Source organism: Festucalex cinctus, chromosome 13 (assembly GCF_051991245.1).
Source record: "Festucalex cinctus isolate MCC-2025b chromosome 13, RoL_Fcin_1.0, whole genome shotgun sequence".
NCBI lineage: Eukaryota > Metazoa > Chordata > Actinopteri > Syngnathiformes > Syngnathidae > Festucalex > Festucalex cinctus.
In genome coordinates this window covers 1,200,552-1,218,384 of record NC_135423.1, presented here as the reverse complement: position 1 = coordinate 1,218,384, position 17,833 = coordinate 1,200,552, and the positions used below count along the sequence as shown (strand labels likewise).

Genomic DNA, 17,833 nt, shown 5'->3' with positions numbered 1-17,833 from the left:
TTCCAATACTCAAATTAAGTACGTTTAATATCAGAAAATTACTTTTGATAGTACAAAGAAAACGCCAACGTTTAGTTCTATGTACAAATCGATTTTTTTTTTTAAACTAAAACATCTACTAAAAGATATTGTAATAATGATCATGAGACCATGTTGATGAATGAAAATGAATCGCTATTCTGTATTAACGTGAGAGAAAGGCATATTTTCACATCACCGCCATCTGGTGGTCATATTACTGCTTGCACAAACTATCCATTCATTGGCTATCTGTTATGTCAGCCCGGTGATTGGCTGACTGCCTTTAACCCCGCCTTTCACCCAATGTTTGCTAGCTTGTGTTTTATTTTGAAGGTTTGGAGAGGAAGTTCCCTGGATATCCTTTCAAATTCCAGTCAATGTAGTTTCCTTCTGTGAGGCGTGACTGAATGCCACGTCAAGCATTTTACTCAACTTTTAAGCGTGTTTGTGGTTAACATACCATTTGTGAATACTATATAGCAGACGATTTTGGATCCTGGAATAAACCACGGAGACGCTGACAAGGGCATTTTTTCATTTTATTTTTTTAATACGTGGAACTTCAACGCACTCCGTTCTTGTAAGAAACTCAGTTGAAACTAACGTAACTTTTTTGTAAACAGTTTCCTGACAGTCCTATGACGAGCACGTTTTGAAGTTGCTAACTTTTGCATAGTTTGGCGTAACTAACACGAATTATGAATTTTTTTTTGCTTATTACGGAAACATTTCATCAAAATCACAATGTAGTGATTGCATATGATTGCGAGTGCTGTTCAGTAGGCTAATTCTTATATCTAGGTAGATTAGGATATCGTCTGGTTTAAAGTTTAATGAAATTATAATTCATTTAATTTAGCATCCAGCAAAATGTTCCTTGTTTTTTTATTCCCTGTAATTGTCTGCCTTTTCTCAACATGAAAACGTTTTGGTAACTGTTGTCCCGTTTTCCCAATAAATCGTTTGATTCTGAACTGTTAATCCAAACTTTACGGCACAGTAATCATTTCCCCGAATATGTTCAGAATTAAATAACATTATTATCTGGTAAAGAAAGCGGAGGATGATGTTTTTTAGTGGAACCAGGAAGTGCAGGAGAGCACATTGGCTAAAGTTAACGAAGAAGTGGAAAGCTGAAAGTAATAATCATTTTTACACAAACATTAACATCGTCAAGGATGAGATGAAAGTATTTTCATAATTCGATTTCAATAACTGTAAATATGAATTGAAAAAAAAAGGTTATGAATTGTCTTAATGAAATAAGACAGGTCTATCATAATTGTGTAAGAAAATACTTTTGAATTCCACCACATTCCAAAGACATGCATGGCAGGTTCATTGGGCGCTCCGAATTGTAATAATCAACAATTCAATTATTATGCTCATTTATAGTGCAGTAATGAAAAAAAAAAAGATCCCCAGTGACAACTGTAGCAGAACAATCTGTTAACTCATTCACTCCCAACCATTTTCACTGAAGTGTTTTCCTGGATTTTGACTGATTTTTCAAGGCCCGCGAAATATTATGTTCTATTGCTATAAAAATATGGAACCTACCAAAAGAGAGATTAGTGTCTCTTCTTTTATCATAAAAAAAAGTATATTCCTATCTGTTTCCGCTGTGCAGCAATTAGCAATAGAACATAGCTAAGTTTCATCGTTTTTCACAATTCTGCTTTAGAACTGTGGGGAAATCAGCTTGTTTTAACATGGCCTGGTTGATCTCTTATACTCTGCTGCCACTCAACCATTTTCTGCAGTAGAGAGACTGCATCAAAGCCTTCTCTATGCTCTGGCATTAAAAAAACAAAAAATGTATAAGTACGTCTTTGGGACACTTAAAACATTTAAAATATGACGTATTTATACGTTTTTGGGAGCTAATGCGTTAATTAACAAGTACAGAGAAAAAAAAAATGTCCCAAAAAATCTGGTCACCATCTAAAAATTGCCGACCAGCAGATTGTCTCGACATGCAAACTGATTTTGGGTTCTTTCTCCGACAGGGTCCCGTGAGCAAAGCGAAGGCCGTCGAGCCAGAAGGCATCATGAGGCAGCTGAAGGGCAAACCCAAAAAAGAAACCTCCAAGGACAAGAAGGAGCGCAAGCAAGCCATGCAGGCGGCTCGGCAGCAGGTCTCCACCGTCGTGCTGCCGACGCTGGCCGTCGTCGTGCTGCTCATCGTCGTCTTCGTCTACGTGGCCACCAGGCCTGATGCCACAGAGTAAACTTTTCTTCACGAAAAGTTTGGAACTTTGCTCTGCTTGATTTAAAAAAAAAAAAAATGTTTCTCTTCATGTTGCTGGAAAGAGAAGAAAGAAACATGCTCCACTTAGCTTTCTGGCGATAAAAGGCATATTTGACAAAATGTTTTATTTATATTTTTTTGAAGCAGTGCATTTCCACTGTCTCAAAAATGATGCATGGCGGATGATTCGTGCACAGTCGAGCAACGTTTGACCAGCGTTTGCAAATGAGAAATGTAAGAACATCTTTCTATCACAACTCTCATTCAACTGGTCTCACATTTTACCACTGCTTGGACAACACTTCCACTCGGGAATTTTAAGGTATGAACGAAAAGCATTGTTGAGAGAAAGAATTATCGTTGGACACCAACAAGTGTAACATTCTATCTTTTATCATATTGAATGTAAGGAAGACTGCGTGAAACGTGTATCGCCGTTTTCATCACCAAAGGATGCTGCGCAAATCTGTCCATCTGGAATATGAATTTCTATATTTCTATGGCTTCTTCCGATTAAATTATTGATACTTGGTTGGCCACTTGTCATAATTCTGGGTACATCAAAGAAATGTTGTCACGTTCCGTTTGAACTGAAGCAAGATTATTCGTGACGCGTTCCGATGCTGGCGGCAACGCCGATTTGTACGTAAATCGGAACGCGCCGTAGCCGATCGCCAACCTACGGTAATGCAGTCATGAATAATTCCAATATGATGCTGTCACAAAGCGCTTTACAGAAACACAACAAAACAAACATGAAAACATTTGTTTGTTATTGTTGTGAACTCGTCTGCCACACTGTGCTGTAGCGTCTTTTTATTTTTGTAATTGTATGTATGACCTGGGCTGGAAACCAGTCCAGGGTGTCCCCCGCCGACTGCCCAGAGCCAGCTGAGATAGGCTCCAGCACCCCCCGCGACCCTTGTGAGGAATAAGCGGTCAAGAAAATGGATGGATTATCTGGTTTTCCTTTTGTTCAATACCGCTGTTGATAGTGGCAGGATTTCATCAATATATTTCATCATCATCTTTGTTGGTAATAACACTAGTGAATAATATGTTTAAGATTTTTGCTTATTCAATTTCTGCAAAATTCCCATTAAGTATTTCTAAACTTGGAACGCGGTGAAAAGGCCCAATATAATTGACGCATGCGTTCCAAGAAAGTTGTTGTGGTCTTTCTCACGGAAGTCGTGAAGTTCTCCTTCAAAATAAAAAGACCTTCACGTGAGATTGGAGGAAGGATTTCAGCACTGAAATCTATTTATTTATTTTTTAATCAAAACAGTCTGATGATGCTCGTGTTATACTTCCAAATTTGTTCTCTGGTAACATTAATTCAATTCAGTAAATCTAAATCAATAAATATAAATAAAAATGTCACAACTTCAAGTCTCTTCATATATAAAATATAGCTATATAGGGCATCGGGCTACATAGTTTTTTTTTATGTGCTCATTTAACGTTTAGTGTAATTCCACCTTTACATTTTTTTTTTTTATTTTACCCGGAGAAAACAAAACTCTACAAAAAAAATGCTAGTACCAATGTGATCGAGGCAACGTGTTCCTATTAATTTATTGAGCACTTGACTCACTATGTATTGATGCAATACACATATTTTCATCACAGTGCCATCTGCTGGATTTGGTAGGTCTCTGCACGTGAAATGTACAAATCCTGAAACGTCTAATTGTAATGAAAACCTCGTTTTATCACAAATAGTTTGACGGTTCTGTAATATAGACAGTTGGCTGCTTCTATTATTTTGAAGACTATGCATGGATGTAGTATTTTTTATTTTATTTTATTTTTTTATTGAAGTTAGCTTGGATCCTGTTCCCTAACACCTCCTATCAATTCCTCCGAAGAAGACTTCCGGTGGTGTTTTCATGGCGGTGGCATGGTGAATTGTAGAGAAATCGAACAATTCTCGCCCCTTCGGTCCGCTCCCGGCGACTCAGGGCGGCTTTGCTCGCATTTTTGATCTTGACGGACTCATCCCCAAACGTTGGATTTAGCAACACGAGCGCTGCGGTTCTCTCCGCCCGGCCATGGCGGCTCACAAACCAGTGGAATGGGTCCAGGCCGTGATTACGAGATTTGATGAGCAGGTAAGCTGCATTTATTTCTACGGTTCGGTAAGATTGAAGACTTCCCCGACTGCGCGGCGGGTCTAAAGTTGACGACATTTAACCGCGATTTCATGTCAAGAAAGTGCGAAGCGGGGATGGTCGTCCTGTATTGCTTGTTAGCGACTGCTGCAAAAACATTTGTAAGCTAGCGTCACCATCTCCCGTCACGTCTGTCATTTTTCTTCCAGTTTTCTTAACAGTCCTCAGCAACAAACAAACTCGACCCGTCTAACACGTCGGCGAGATCTTAAAGACATTTAAAAAAAAAAAGAAAAAAAAAAGGTCTGAAGCCGAAACTCGATTTCGCGTCGCTTTGCCCAGCAAACGTTTAGCAGGCCTACGTTGTAAACAAATAAGATGTGGCAGGACCGCCACTGACTTTCTTTCACATGAGCGCTCGATAACATGCAGCTGACCCCCAAAAACGTCATTTTGTGCCGTTTACATCAGGGGTGACCAAACGTTTTCATTTGAGGGCCACATACAGAAAATCAGAAGTTGTGTTTAGTCCTAAAAAATTGTACAAATAATTGATTTGTGCTTTTGCATATTTAGAAAAATGCTACAGTATATAAACCGTTTTATTTGTAAGATGGCAGTAGGGTTATTATAGTGTTAGTTAGTTAGATTTTATTAGTTTTCAGGGTGATTATGTTAGTTTTTATTACTTTAGTTCTTTAAAAATGCTTAGTTTTAGTTTAGTTTGTGAGTTTCACTATTAGTATTAGTTTTTTTTTTTTTAAATGTGTATTACAACGTCATCTTTTGGTGCTTTTCTATTGGCTGCTGCTAGATGACGTCACTTCTGTGTGACATACTTTCAAACGTCATTATTCCGGTTGATATCAAAATAAATGTACTAAAAATCACATTTCAAATCATCCCCAAAGGCTCATGCTTTAAATTAATTACCAAAGACTAAAACCAAGGACATGTTTGCTATAATTCTAGTTAGTTTTGTGAACATAAAATGTATTTTCAGTTAGTTTTTGTTTTAAAAAAAACAACATTTTTGACTTAAATTTAATTTGGCAGCAATATTGTTTTTTGAATTTTAGTTTTTTCATGAGTTTTAGTGAACTAAAATAACCTTTATTGGCACCTGTTTTTCGACACCCTCCCTTCTTACTTTGACCGTCTCCAAACATTTTTCTTTTGTTTTGTTGATTTGATCTGAACTGAGTCAAATGCCATTTTTAGCATATGTCGCGGGCCGCTGAAAAATGGACGGCGGGCCGCAAATGGCCGCCGGGCCGTTGTTTGGACACCACTGTGTTGCATTTTAAATTGCAATATATATATATTTTTTTTAATGGATTTTTAACTCGCCACCTTCTGTGTAGTGCAAGAATTGTCACTTGTGCAACTATAACAGGATTTAGTCTAAGTAATAACGCACTATGAATATCCGACAAGTATTCAGTGTTATTGGCTGTCATTAAAACTTAAGTTGTGTTTAGACTTCAGCAGTCTTTGTGCCCCGTGTTAATTCCGGATTGTAGTTTGGTTTGAGACGGATTACTGCTGTTCGGCTAATGTGGCTTTGGAGTTCCAACCGCTTCTTGGTCATTGCTACCATCATTATTCGGTTAATCCGTCTGTGCACTTTGACGTTCCCTCCATATTTTGTCCGTTTTGTTTCAAGCAGCCTTGTAGCAAGTGGAACGTTTTGGTGGGGTTGGATCCAAAATGATCCATCTGATGAGGCGGAAGCCGAGATTGCTTTGTGTGCAAAACATAAGATGCACATTTTTTTGGGGACAATTTAACCTGCTGCTCGATTATGGGGAAAAATCATAATAGAAGTAATTGAAATCACGATTATTCAAACGATTCTTATTATTTTTTGGGGGGACAAAACAAGAAAATGTTGAAGCATTTAAAAATATTGAAACTTTTTTTTTTCTTTTTTTTTTAATAGAAACACTATAATTATGTAATTATGTTGGTCGTTTTGGACCAAACCGAATTTACAATAATAACATTAATTAATGTTGACAAAAACTTGAAGTTTGAGTGCAGGATGATTTTTTTTGATTTTTTTTTTTTTGGGTACAAAGCAAGAAAATTTCAAGCGTAAAAAAACTAATAAAAAATATTAAGACAAATAAAATTCTTTGAAACACGATAATTATGCAAGTTATTTTGGATGAAACAAAATGTATTAAATTTGTTATTTTAAAATACAAAAAGGTTCAAATGTATACAATTAAAACAATTCACAAAAAGAATATTAATAATCTTCTTTTTTTTTTTTAACGATTATGCTGATTTTCTAATTGTGGAGTGTAATAATTGAGATTGCAATTGAATTTCGATTAATTGCACAGCCCTATCGCGTGTGTGAATAACTCGGACCAGAAAGTTGAATCTAGTTGGTTAAAAAAAAAAAAAAAAAAAAAAAAATGAATTTATGCCACAGGTTAACTCATTTGCTCCCAAAAACGTATAAATACATTCTATTTTAAATGTCTTAATTGTACCAAAGACATATTTATACGTTTTTTTTTTTTTTCAAAACCTCTCAACTGCAGAGAATGGGTGAAAATAAATGGTAGTAATTCCAAAAACGGCCAGCAGGTGGCAGCAGAGTATAATCGATCAACCAGGGCCGTGATTATTAACTCATTCACTCCCAAAAACGTATTTATATGTTTTTGTTTGCTAGTTTTTGTATGAAGGCTTTGATGCAGTTTCTGACCTGAAGTGGTCGCTTAAAGCGATAGTAGTTATTACAAAAAAAACAAAACAAAGTGTGCTTCATCTGTTTCATGAATGAAACTTTTTTTTGTAATAACTACCATCGCTTTAAGCTTCCACTTCAGGTCAGAAACTGCATCAAAGCCTTCATACAAAAACTCTAGCAAACAAAAACCTAAAAAACGTATAAATACGTCTTTGGGAGTGAATGAGTTAATTATTAAAAAACAAGCTGTTTCCCCCAAATTTTTGAAGCAGATTTGTGAGTAATGATGGCACTTAGCTATACCCGAATGCTAATTGCTGCAAACTGCGATTGGCTGGCAACCAGTCCAGGGTGTCCCCCGTGTTAGCCGCCACTTCGTCCGACCTTTTGTGAATGCGACTTCATCCCAAATCTGTGAATGAACTTCCCCGTTTGTCTTTCCTCCCTCAGCTTCCAATCAAAGTGGTCGGACACCAGAACACTCACACGAAAATCAGCACCGAGCACAATAAAGAATGTCTGATCAACATCTCCAAGTACAAGTTTTCACTCGTCATTAGCGGCCTCACCGCCATCCTCAAAAATGTCAACAACATGGTAAGTTGTCTTTACCAATCATTTTATGATGTACAAGTTGAAACTTGGATGTTGGAAAAAACACGATACGATATCGTTCTTGGATATAGCTATATCCATTAGGGCTGTGTCTAAAATATCGATATACCAATCTCGAATCCATAATCCTTTTCATCGCCCAATATCGATTCATAAAACCACGAATCGATGTTTTTAACTCATTCACTCCCAACCATTTTCACTGAAGTGTTTTCCTGGATTTTGACTGATTTTTCAAGGCCCGCGAAATATTATGATCTATTGCTATAAAAATATGGAACATACCAAAAGAGAGATTAGATTATTCCTTTCCTGTTTCCGCTGTGCAACAATTAGCAATAGAACATAGCTAAGTTTCATCGTTTTTCACAATTCTGCTTGGAACTGTGGGGAAATCAGCTTGTTTTCACATGGACTGGTTGATCTCTTATACTCTGCTGCCACTCAACCATTTTCTGCAGTAGAGAGACTGCATCAAAGCCTTCTCTATGCTCTGGCATTAAAAAAAAAAACGTATAAGTACGTCTTTGGGACACTTGAAACATTTAAAATATGACGTATTTATACGTTTTTGGGAGCTAATGAGTTAATATCCTAATCCGTAATGAGACGCCGATTTACAAAAAAAACACAAATTCGTCAGAATCTTCACGATAGCCGATTATTAATTGTTGCGTGTTTGTGTCCGTCCCGTAGCGAATATTCGGAGAAGCGTCTGAGAAAAACCTCTACCTCTCACAGCTCATCATCTTGGACACGTTGGAAAAGTGCCTGGCCGGGGTGAGTTCCTGCGCTCGTCAAATCTTGTCCTCTTTTGTTTAATTTTTTTTTTATTGAGGCTGTCGCAGTTTCATCCATTTTTTCTACTGCGCGACCTGTTCAGGTTCACAGTTGAACTGAAGCGTCTGGCAGCTGAAATTTGGTCCATTTTGATCACCAAGTAACTTTTCAGGGCCCTTATAGATGGACGCTCATTTCAACGATTCGATATTATGCAACATGAGTTTAAGTTGTATCGGAACGTGAGGTGTTTTTTTGTTCGTATGACTTTTTTAGTGTTGTCGTTGCTACTCACGTGTCCCCCCGTTTTCTCAGCAATCCAAAGACTCGCTGCGCCTGGACGAGACGATGCTCGTCAAACAGCTGCTGCCGGAGATCTGCCATTTCATCCACACGTACCGCGAAGGCCATCAGCACGCGGCGGAACTTCGAGCGTCCGCCTCGGCGGTTCTCTTCTCGCTGAGCTGCAACAACTTCAATGCCGTTTTCAGCCGCATTTCCACCAGGTACTCGCTCGGCTCGGCTCGCCGTTGGTGCTGTTGTTTTTTTTTAATAGTAAACTTCAAAGTCCAGGAATTGCTGTTGAGTGGTACAGTATAAACGTCAAACAGATCAACCAGATAATAAAGAAATTTGTTGAAAATTATCGGCAATTATCGACCTTTTTGACATCATAGAGATAAAACAGATAATAAAGAAATTTGCTGAAAATTATCGGCAATTATCGACCTTTTTGACATCATACAGATAAAACAGATATTAAAGAAATTTGCTGAAAATTATCGGCAATTATCGACCTTTTTGACATCATAGAGATAAACCAGACAAGAAAGAAATTTGCTGAAAATTATCGGCAATTATCGACCTTTTTGACATCATACAGATAAACCAGACAAGAAAGAAATGTGCCGATAATTATCGGCAATTATCGACCTTTTTGACATCATACAGATAAAACAGATATTAAAGAAATTTGCTGAAAATTATCGGCAATTATCGACCTTTTTGACATCATAGAGATCAACCAGATAATAAAGAAATTTGTTGAAAATTATCGGCAATTATCGACCTTTTTGACATCATACAGATAAAACAGATAATAAAGAAATTTGCTGAAAATTATCGGCAATTATCGACCTTTTTGACATCAAACAGATAAAACGGATAATAAAGAAATGTGCCGATAATTATCGGCAATTATCGACCTTTTTGACGTCAAACAGATAAAACGGATTAAAGAGAAATCCGACGATAATTATCGGCAATTATCGACCAGTTTGATTTCAATTGTGTTCTAGTTAATTTTGCAAACAATTACCGGCTTACTTATCGATTATCGCCATCGGCACGTTCTAAACGATTACTTTATCTGTATCGGTCGAAAATAGCATCATCGTGCATCCCGACTATCGGTAAATCTGTTGTTGGCAAAGAAGCTCATCAGTAACATTTCATCAATCACATTTAAAAGCGCAGGTAGTCTGTAAATTACGACTTGTAGTCCGTAAATTACGACTTGTAGTCCGTAAATTACGACTTGTAGTCTGTAAATTACGCCGCAATCTTCTTTATACTTGGTCATAAATCAAAACCGCAGTACAGAAAAGAAAAAAAATCATAGAAAGAAAAAATACACATTTTTGGTTTGAACTTCTTTTTGTTTAGTTTTTTTGGCCATGTGGAAATGAATTTTGATGAAAAATGCTTATTTTTTGATTGACAACGTGTCCGTGCGCGTTTCCTCAGGCTGCAGGAGCTGACGGTGTGCTTGGAGGACAACGTGGACGTTCACGACATCGAGCTGATGCAGTACATTAACGTCGACTGCTCCAAGCTAAAGAGGCTGCTGCAAGGTTCGATCGACTCTTTGGAGTTGAGACGCAGGGGTGTCAAACTCGCGTTAGCTGGCATGGAGGGAAATATATTAGCAAGTGGGCCGCGTCGCTCAAATAACGGTTTTATAACTTGAAAAACGATTGCCGTCAATGATACGCAGATTTTGGCCATTTGTGGGCCAGCCCGAAATGACGGAATGCAACTGTCGCCATATTGTTCCAAAAAAAATACAAAAATACAAATGCAACATTGAGTTCTGGACGTGTTAAATCACATGCTTTGCATCTCTATATATATATTGTTCCCAGAATGCATTGCGTTGCACAGTTAATGACATTTTATAAGGACGCTAATCCTTGTCATATCGATTTGTGTTACCAGTAAGTGAATTTGTGTCGTATTTAACACGTTTGTCGGTCTATGATTTAAAAAAAATAATAATAATAATAATAATAATAATTAAACAAACCGTAACTTAAAGTTGTGTGTAAAATAATGACATCCAGGACGACGATTCCCTCATACAAGTTGCATTGCTCATCTGAGAACTGCTTGTGAAATTCCAAATTTTATATATTTAATAGCATCCAATTTCATCAGATTCCGTCATGTTTCATCGTAGTTCCGTACACTGGCAGCCCCTTGAAAAGAGATTCAATGCTGCCATCTGCCGGCCATAGTTACTGTTTTTCATTCCACAATCCATTGACCAGGCAGCGCTCCACTTAGATGTTGCACTTCCCATTGATTTAAAAAAAAAAAAAAAAAAACGTAGTTGACGTCATTTAACGTTTATGGCGGCATACGTCGCGATTTTACTTATCGCTATTAAACGTTTTTGGCAGTCAAAGAGTTAATTAGTCTGACATTCCATTTTATTTTTTTTAGCTTTACAAAAAATCATCACGCGGGCCGGATTAAACCCCCTTTGCGCCTGATCCGGCCCGCGGGCCTTAAGTTTGACACCCCTGGTTCAGAGGGTCAAGTTTTGACTTGGTTGTGTTAACTTTGTTCATTCTGCTACATTTTTGTCTTTTCTTGCAGAAAGTGTTCTCAAGTTTAAAACCCTGAAAAAGCCTGCACAACTCGCAGTCATCAACAGTTTAGAGAAGGTAAGTTTGTTCCTTTCTTTTCTATCGAATCTTTCCTGGAAATGGAACCGCTCCTTTTTGCTTCAATAAATAATCGAAGTGGCCTTGAGTTTATTTTATTCGTTTATTTTTATCATCTCGGCGGAGTGTCAACAGCACCTTGCAGGTTTGTTCACTAGGAGTGTGGCAAAAAAAAAAATTCGATTCATAAAAGAATCGAGATTCTCATTTATTAATCGAATCGATACTAATATCCAAAAAATCGATTTTATTTCAATTAGAAATAAAGAAGAAGGGGAAACGGCAGTTGTAGTCCACGTGCGGTTTTTGTGGAAAAAGGCACTTAAAATACCAAATTAATAAATGTTTAAACAAAAAAGACACTTGAATGTATATTTGTCATTTTTTCTTGCAAATCAGACTGGAGTCAATCATGACAATGTTGTGCATATCTGTCAATTGAAGCAGAAATCGTTTAAATCGAGAATCAGAAAATCGATTCTGAATCGAATCGCGGACCCAAAAATCGTAATCGAATCGAATCGTGAGACAGTCAAGGATTCCCAGCCCTTTTGTTCACCATGTGAAAGATTCAATTTTTGCTCATATTTTATTTATTTTTTATTTATTTTTTTCTTGACAGGCATTCTGGAACTGGGTCGAAAACTATCCCGATGAATTCACGATGCTCTACCAACGACCTCAGGCGGATATGGCAGGTACAAAGATTTTTTTTTCGATAAGAAGGCAGGGTATTCGGGCAAAAAAAAACAAAAAAATTTCTTTCGGTCCTTTTGACTGAAATTTCCGTCGTTGGATTTTTGGTGCATCACTAATACTTTTTTTTTTTTTTTTTTTTTGTCTGAATTTTGGTGGGCTTGGAACGGATTAGGGCATTTACATGGAAAATGCGTCTCTACTTACAAAATTTTCTACTTAAGAACTTTCTTCCAGAACCAGTTAATTTCACTGTATTTTGATTGTGGCATTACAATTTTTTTTTTTTTTTTAACACTTTACAAAATCATCCTGCGGGCCTTACGTTTGACACCCCTGCAATACAGTATATACTATTGCAGGAATACTTTTTTTATATATATAATAGCATAATGTGACTTTTTTTTTTCTGACCGTTGCGGTGGCCATTTTTGGTATCGCCGGCGTGGTTTTTTGTGCAGAAGCGGCCGAGAAGCTGTTCGACCTGGTGGACAGCTTCGCCGAGAGCGCCAAACGGAAAGCCGCGGTGTGGCCGCTTCAGATCATCCTCTTGATCCTCTGCCCAGAGATTACGCACACGATCTCCAAAGACACGGTGGAAGACAGCAAGGCCAACAAGGTGAGCGGGAGGGGGGGAAAAACAAAACAAAATGGACCTAACGAGTCGACGAATAAAGCGCTGGCTTTCCTGTTGTGCCCGCAGAAACAGTTTTTGGACAGTTTGCGGAAAGCTTTAGCCGGTCAGGGCGGCAGCAAGCAGCTGATGGAGAGCGCCGCCATCGCCTGCGTAAAACTGTGCAAAGCTTCCACTTATATTAACTGGGAGGATCACTCCACTATTTTCCTCCTCGTCCAGTCCATCGTCATGGATCTCAAGGTCAGAATATTGACCTTTTCTCCCTACTTTTCTTTGTTTGTTTGATTGTGTGAGAAGGAATTCAACGTCAAATTAAATTGAAGCTCTCCGTCAACGGTCATTTTTGTTTAATCTAAAAGACTGAGCGCTAATTTTAAAATCCAGTGATATTTTTGTACTAATCCCATTGTCATCATTCACTACCTTTTCTAGACTTAGACTTATTAGACTTAGACTTGACTTTATTGATCCCTTTGGGATGGGAAATTTACGTGTCCAGCAGCAATGAGAACAGATAATAAAATAAAAAAAATAATTCAATCAATAAATAAGGTTATTACACCAGAGATTGAATTAATAATAAGAAGAAAAATCAAATAAAAAATAATTCAATCAATCAATAAATAAGGTTATTACACCAGAGATTGAATTAATAATAATAATAATAATAAAATAAGAATTCAATCAATCAATAAGGTTATTACACCAGAGATTGAATTAATAATAATAAGAATAAAATGAAAAATAAGAATTCAATCAATCAATAAATAAGGTTATTGCACCAGAGATTGAATTAATAATAATAATAATAATAATAAAATGAAAAATAAGAATTCAATCAATCAATAAGGTTATTGCACCAGAGATTGAATTAATAATAATAAGAATAAAATGAAAAATAAGAATTCAATCAATCAATAAGGTTATTACACCAGAGATTGAATTAATAATAATAATAAGAAAAATAAAATAAAAAATAAAAATTCAATCAATCAATAAATAAGGTTATTACACCAGAGATTGAATTAATAATAATAAGAAGAAAAATAAAATAAAAATTCAATCAATAAATAAGGTTATTATACCAGAGATTGAATTAAATAAATTAAAGTGCCATATTTGTGAACTGCATGCTAATTCTGTGTTATTGAAGGAGTTACATTTGTTTGTAACTAACCAATCTTCCTAACGTGCACATACAGTATGATACATTTTCCCTTAATTGATTAGTGGTGTGATATGAGAATATAATATCATGACCTGAATTTGATATCTGACGACCTCTTGCCTCTTGTTGCCGTCACAAGGCTTTGCTGTTCAACCCAGCGAAACCCTTCTGGAGGGGGGCGGGCAGCCAGAATGCTGACATTGAGCTCATGATGGACTGCTTTGTCTCCTGTTTCCGCATCAATCCTCACAACAACCAGCACTTTAAGGTGGATTAATAACAACAACCCTGCCAAGTGATACGAAAATTACATTTAACCTCAATCCAGCCTGAACCAGATACCTGACGACTGTCGCTGCGTTCTTACCACAGCGGCTTGAAAATAATTCAACTGCAATGCAATAATAAAATAGTTACAATTATACAGTATAAATAAGAGTTAAAATTCCTTACGGCTGCTTTAATTGTCATTGCCAATTCAATAGGGATATAATGATGTCCTGTAATATCGAAGTAAACTACTTAAAATATGCGTCGATGTTTAAAAAAAAATAATTAAAAAAAAAAAAAACTATCGACGCCATTTTAGCTGTTATGCCTTGCGCAGTTTTTCATCGTTTCTAGTCGGACCCTTTTTGGCGACGGACACGTTTTGTTTGTCTTTGTAGACAGCATCAGAACGCCAGTAAAAACTTGGTTTCATCTTTGTAAGTATTCAAGTTAATGTTTTAAGTTTTTTAAGTGGCTCCTCGTTGACTTAATGAGACAATTTGTCGTCTTTGGTCGTGGTAACAGATTAATTCCGGTCGTGGTGAAATACGTGTCGCTGATGTAGTGTCTTATGAGTCCAATAGGGGGCCTCATTGTTACACTTGTTGACCGGACATCTTTTTCGTTTGTCATTTGATTTTGATTTGATTTGATTCGTCTCAAACAAGCACAACCATTTAAAAACGTAACAAAAGGGGACAGAAAAAAAGCACAATATAATAAAATGCGAATTTGAGAAGAGGCAGGAAAGAAGCAAAACTTATCAAGTTAGCTCCTTTACATAATTTAAACTCAGAATCCATAAAGACATACGTTTTCAATACATTTTAGAAGATTAAAATAAATTTAAAGACAAACCTCATTGTAAAGGAAAATAGTCAAAGAATCAACACGAATGCTCAACAAAAGCTTAAAGAACTTCATTCTTTATACTATCTGTCTCGCTGCACAAAGCTGAGAGAAAATGTTGCGAGGGCAAAATATTAATGGGACACTTCACTTATTTAGCCCATTATAGCAATAAAAAGTTCATATTTTGTTTAAAATTAATTTGATACTTTCATTATTTTTCACGTACAATTAGTGCCTTTAAATACACATTTTGCAACTTGCTGTCGACTGAAAATGACATCACAAGGGCTCAGGTAACCAATCACAGCTCACCTGTTTTTCTAGGTTTGGTCATGTGACATTGACAAGCTGAGCTGTGATTGGTTACCTGAGCCCTTGTGATGTCATATTTCAGTCGACGCAAATTGCAAAATGTGGTTTTAAAGGTACCAATTGTACATAACAAAAAATAATGAAAATATCAAATTTATTAGGCAAAATATTCATGTTTGACAGCCAAAAATGGCTAAATAAGTAAAGTATCCCTTTAACCTTAACCACAAAACAAATTTTTAGTTAGACCGTCAAAATTATTAGTTCATTTTCTTTTTTTTTTCTTTTTTTTACAAAAATGTAATGTTTGTAACAAGGAAAAATGTAGATGTTAAAAAGCAAAAAAAAATAAAAATTCTAATAAAAAATCGGGAACTGAAAATTGAATCAAATTGGCCTTGAGTGAATTGTTACATTCCTATAATTCAAAGTTCTTATGAACATTCATTTTTTTTAAAGGTCTGTTTGGCTTCATCATCTCCTTCCACCTTCCACTTTGTCCTGGTCAACTCACTGCACCGAATAATCACCAACGTGAGTCTCCAGAGGAGCGTTCGACCGATACCTTTTGTTGAATTCAATTCTTCGCTTCACTTTCGTTCTCTTCGCCTTAATGTTTATCTTCATGCAGTCTCACCTGGACTGGTGGCCCAAGATCGATGCCGTGTACTGCTACTCCGGCGAGCTTCGCTTTATGTTCTCGGACACCCTCAACCGGGTTGTCCAAAGCACCCACGCGCCTCTACGCATGACGCCGGTGAGTGGACAAATTATTAAGGTAATAAATCGAATAATTAAGAGTAAGACTGTATTTTACTTGATGCGATTTGCCTCTGGAATAATGACTGCTTTTGTTGAACAATGTCATTTAAGATCTAAATAAATAAGTATCACAGTCTTCAAAATCTGAACGGCTTGCTTACAGATAGTTTTTGAAAAATTTATTTTGTTGTGTAATTTCATAATTTTGCCGGACTGGCACTCCAGATCGACAAATATTTGTATAACAGTCATTTAACTCATTTGCTCCCAATAACGTATAAATACGTTTTTTTTTATTTTATTTTAATGTTCTAAGTGTCACAAAGACGTATTTATACGTGTTTTTTTTTTTTTTTTTTATGTTAGAGCATACAGAAGGCTTTGATGCAGCCTCTCAACTGCAAAGAACGGTTGCAGAAATGGTAGTTATTACACAAACGGCCAGCAGGTGGCAGCAGAGCAAAGGAGATCAACCAGGGCCATGTAGAAAAAAAAAGCAAAATTACTTAGAATTTTAAATAGATTTATGAAAAGGGATGAAACTTAGCTATATTTTAATGCTAATTGCTGCAAAACGGAAACAGATCGAAACATACTTTTTTTTTTTCCTGATGAAAGAAGAGACTTTCATCTTTCTTTTGATAGGTTCCATGAAATTTCCATGAAATTGTTTACTGGGTAAACCGAGTAGCCATTTTTCCTGCCTGTATCTCTCACAGAGTTTGACTTTCAAGGGGAAGGTGACAACCAGCCTTAAGTTCAAAGAGAAAACCACGGAACTGGATACGAGAAGTTACAAGTGCCTCCTGCTTGCTCTGGTCAAATTAATCCATGCTGACCCCAAGCTCATGTTGCATGTGAGTCATTTCTATTTTTTTTTTTTTTTTTATTCATTCAGACAGGTTGAAGGCCCTTTGTAGCTGAACATGACATTTTTTTGGGTTGTTTTTTCCCACCCTGTTGTCTGGTAGAACCCTGTGAAGCAAGCTCCAGAGATGCAGAGCAGTACGGCTGAGCTCATCATCGGTCTGGTGCAATTAGTGCCTCTCACCAACACCACGCAACTCTCACAAGAAGCCATGGAGGTTTGAGGCTGAATTGCAACACGGCAAATTCCTTTAGAAGGGATTATTGTGTTTTTCTTCTATTTTGTTTTCATTATTTTTTTTTTTACATCTTATCTTAGCGCAGTGCTTCTCAATTATTTTCTGTCATTACGTAAGTAAGTATAAAGAATAACTTTATTAACTAAAAATTTGAAATTCAAAAATAAAATGAAATCCTTAATTAAACTACAAACATGTCAAACCATACGGAAAAAATAAAATGACATAAAATCAATAAATAATAATGCATTCAAACTGATTTCCTGCCATCCCCTCCTGTGTGTCTAGGCCCTTTTAGTACTGCACCAGCCAGACTCCATTGAACAGTGGAATCCTGATGCTCCGATAGCGACTTTCTGGGATATCAGGTACGATTAGGCTGCATTCACACTGCAGGATATATCATGCCCAATTTGGATTCTTCTCTTTCTACACATCATTGTTTTTGGCTCATAGCACATTACTGCTTTTATTGTACACAGAGGGTATCAAAAATAAATAAATAAATAAAAACTATATATGTATTGATAGGTCAGATGCCACTGAACATTTTGAGTGGCCGTAAGTAAAAAAAAATAAAAAAAAAATATTCAT

At 36.6% G+C, this 17,833-nt stretch overlaps 2 protein-coding genes across 6 annotated transcripts in view; both read left to right on the top strand.

The window, feature by feature from the left end:
* The window catches only part of smco4 (single-pass membrane protein with coiled-coil domains 4), a 28,244-nt gene extending 25,442 nt beyond the window's left edge, over window positions 1-2,802 (top strand). The window contains exons 1-2 of one of the 2 annotated variants that reach the window (XM_077541921.1): window positions 373-601; window positions 2,031-2,802. In XM_077541921.1, the coding sequence (XP_077398047.1) occupies window positions 2,073-2,252 (180 nt within the window). In that variant the 5' untranslated portion in view covers window positions 373-601; window positions 2,031-2,072 and the 3' untranslated portion in view covers window positions 2,253-2,802. Of the gene's footprint in view, window positions 1-372; window positions 602-2,030 lie in introns of those variants that run through there. The other variant, XM_077541920.1, reaches the window with a different exon arrangement.
* A 1,196-nt stretch (window positions 2,803-3,998) lies between these two features.
* nf1a (neurofibromin 1a) overlaps window positions 3,999-17,833 on the top strand; it is a 54,658-nt gene continuing 40,823 nt past the window's right edge. For 2 of the 4 annotated variants that reach the window (XM_077540732.1, XM_077540731.1), the window contains exons 1-15: window positions 3,999-4,386; window positions 7,544-7,690; window positions 8,405-8,488; window positions 8,804-8,994; window positions 10,235-10,341; window positions 11,369-11,436; window positions 12,059-12,134; window positions 12,594-12,751; window positions 12,836-13,009; window positions 14,077-14,205; window positions 15,831-15,905; window positions 16,003-16,128; window positions 16,853-16,990; window positions 17,105-17,218; window positions 17,528-17,607. In XM_077540732.1, the coding sequence (XP_077396858.1) occupies window positions 4,327-4,386; window positions 7,544-7,690; window positions 8,405-8,488; window positions 8,804-8,994; window positions 10,235-10,341; window positions 11,369-11,436; window positions 12,059-12,134; window positions 12,594-12,751; window positions 12,836-13,009; window positions 14,077-14,205; window positions 15,831-15,905; window positions 16,003-16,128; window positions 16,853-16,990; window positions 17,105-17,218; window positions 17,528-17,607 (1,727 nt within the window). In that variant the 5' untranslated portion in view covers window positions 3,999-4,326. Of the gene's footprint in view, window positions 4,387-7,543; window positions 7,691-8,404; window positions 8,489-8,803; window positions 8,995-10,234; window positions 10,342-11,368; window positions 11,437-12,058; window positions 12,135-12,593; window positions 12,752-12,835; window positions 13,010-14,076; window positions 14,206-14,562; window positions 14,645-15,830; window positions 15,906-16,002; window positions 16,129-16,852; window positions 16,991-17,104; window positions 17,219-17,527; window positions 17,608-17,833 lie in introns of those variants that run through there. The other 2 variants (XM_077540733.1, XM_077540734.1) reach the window with 2 other exon arrangements.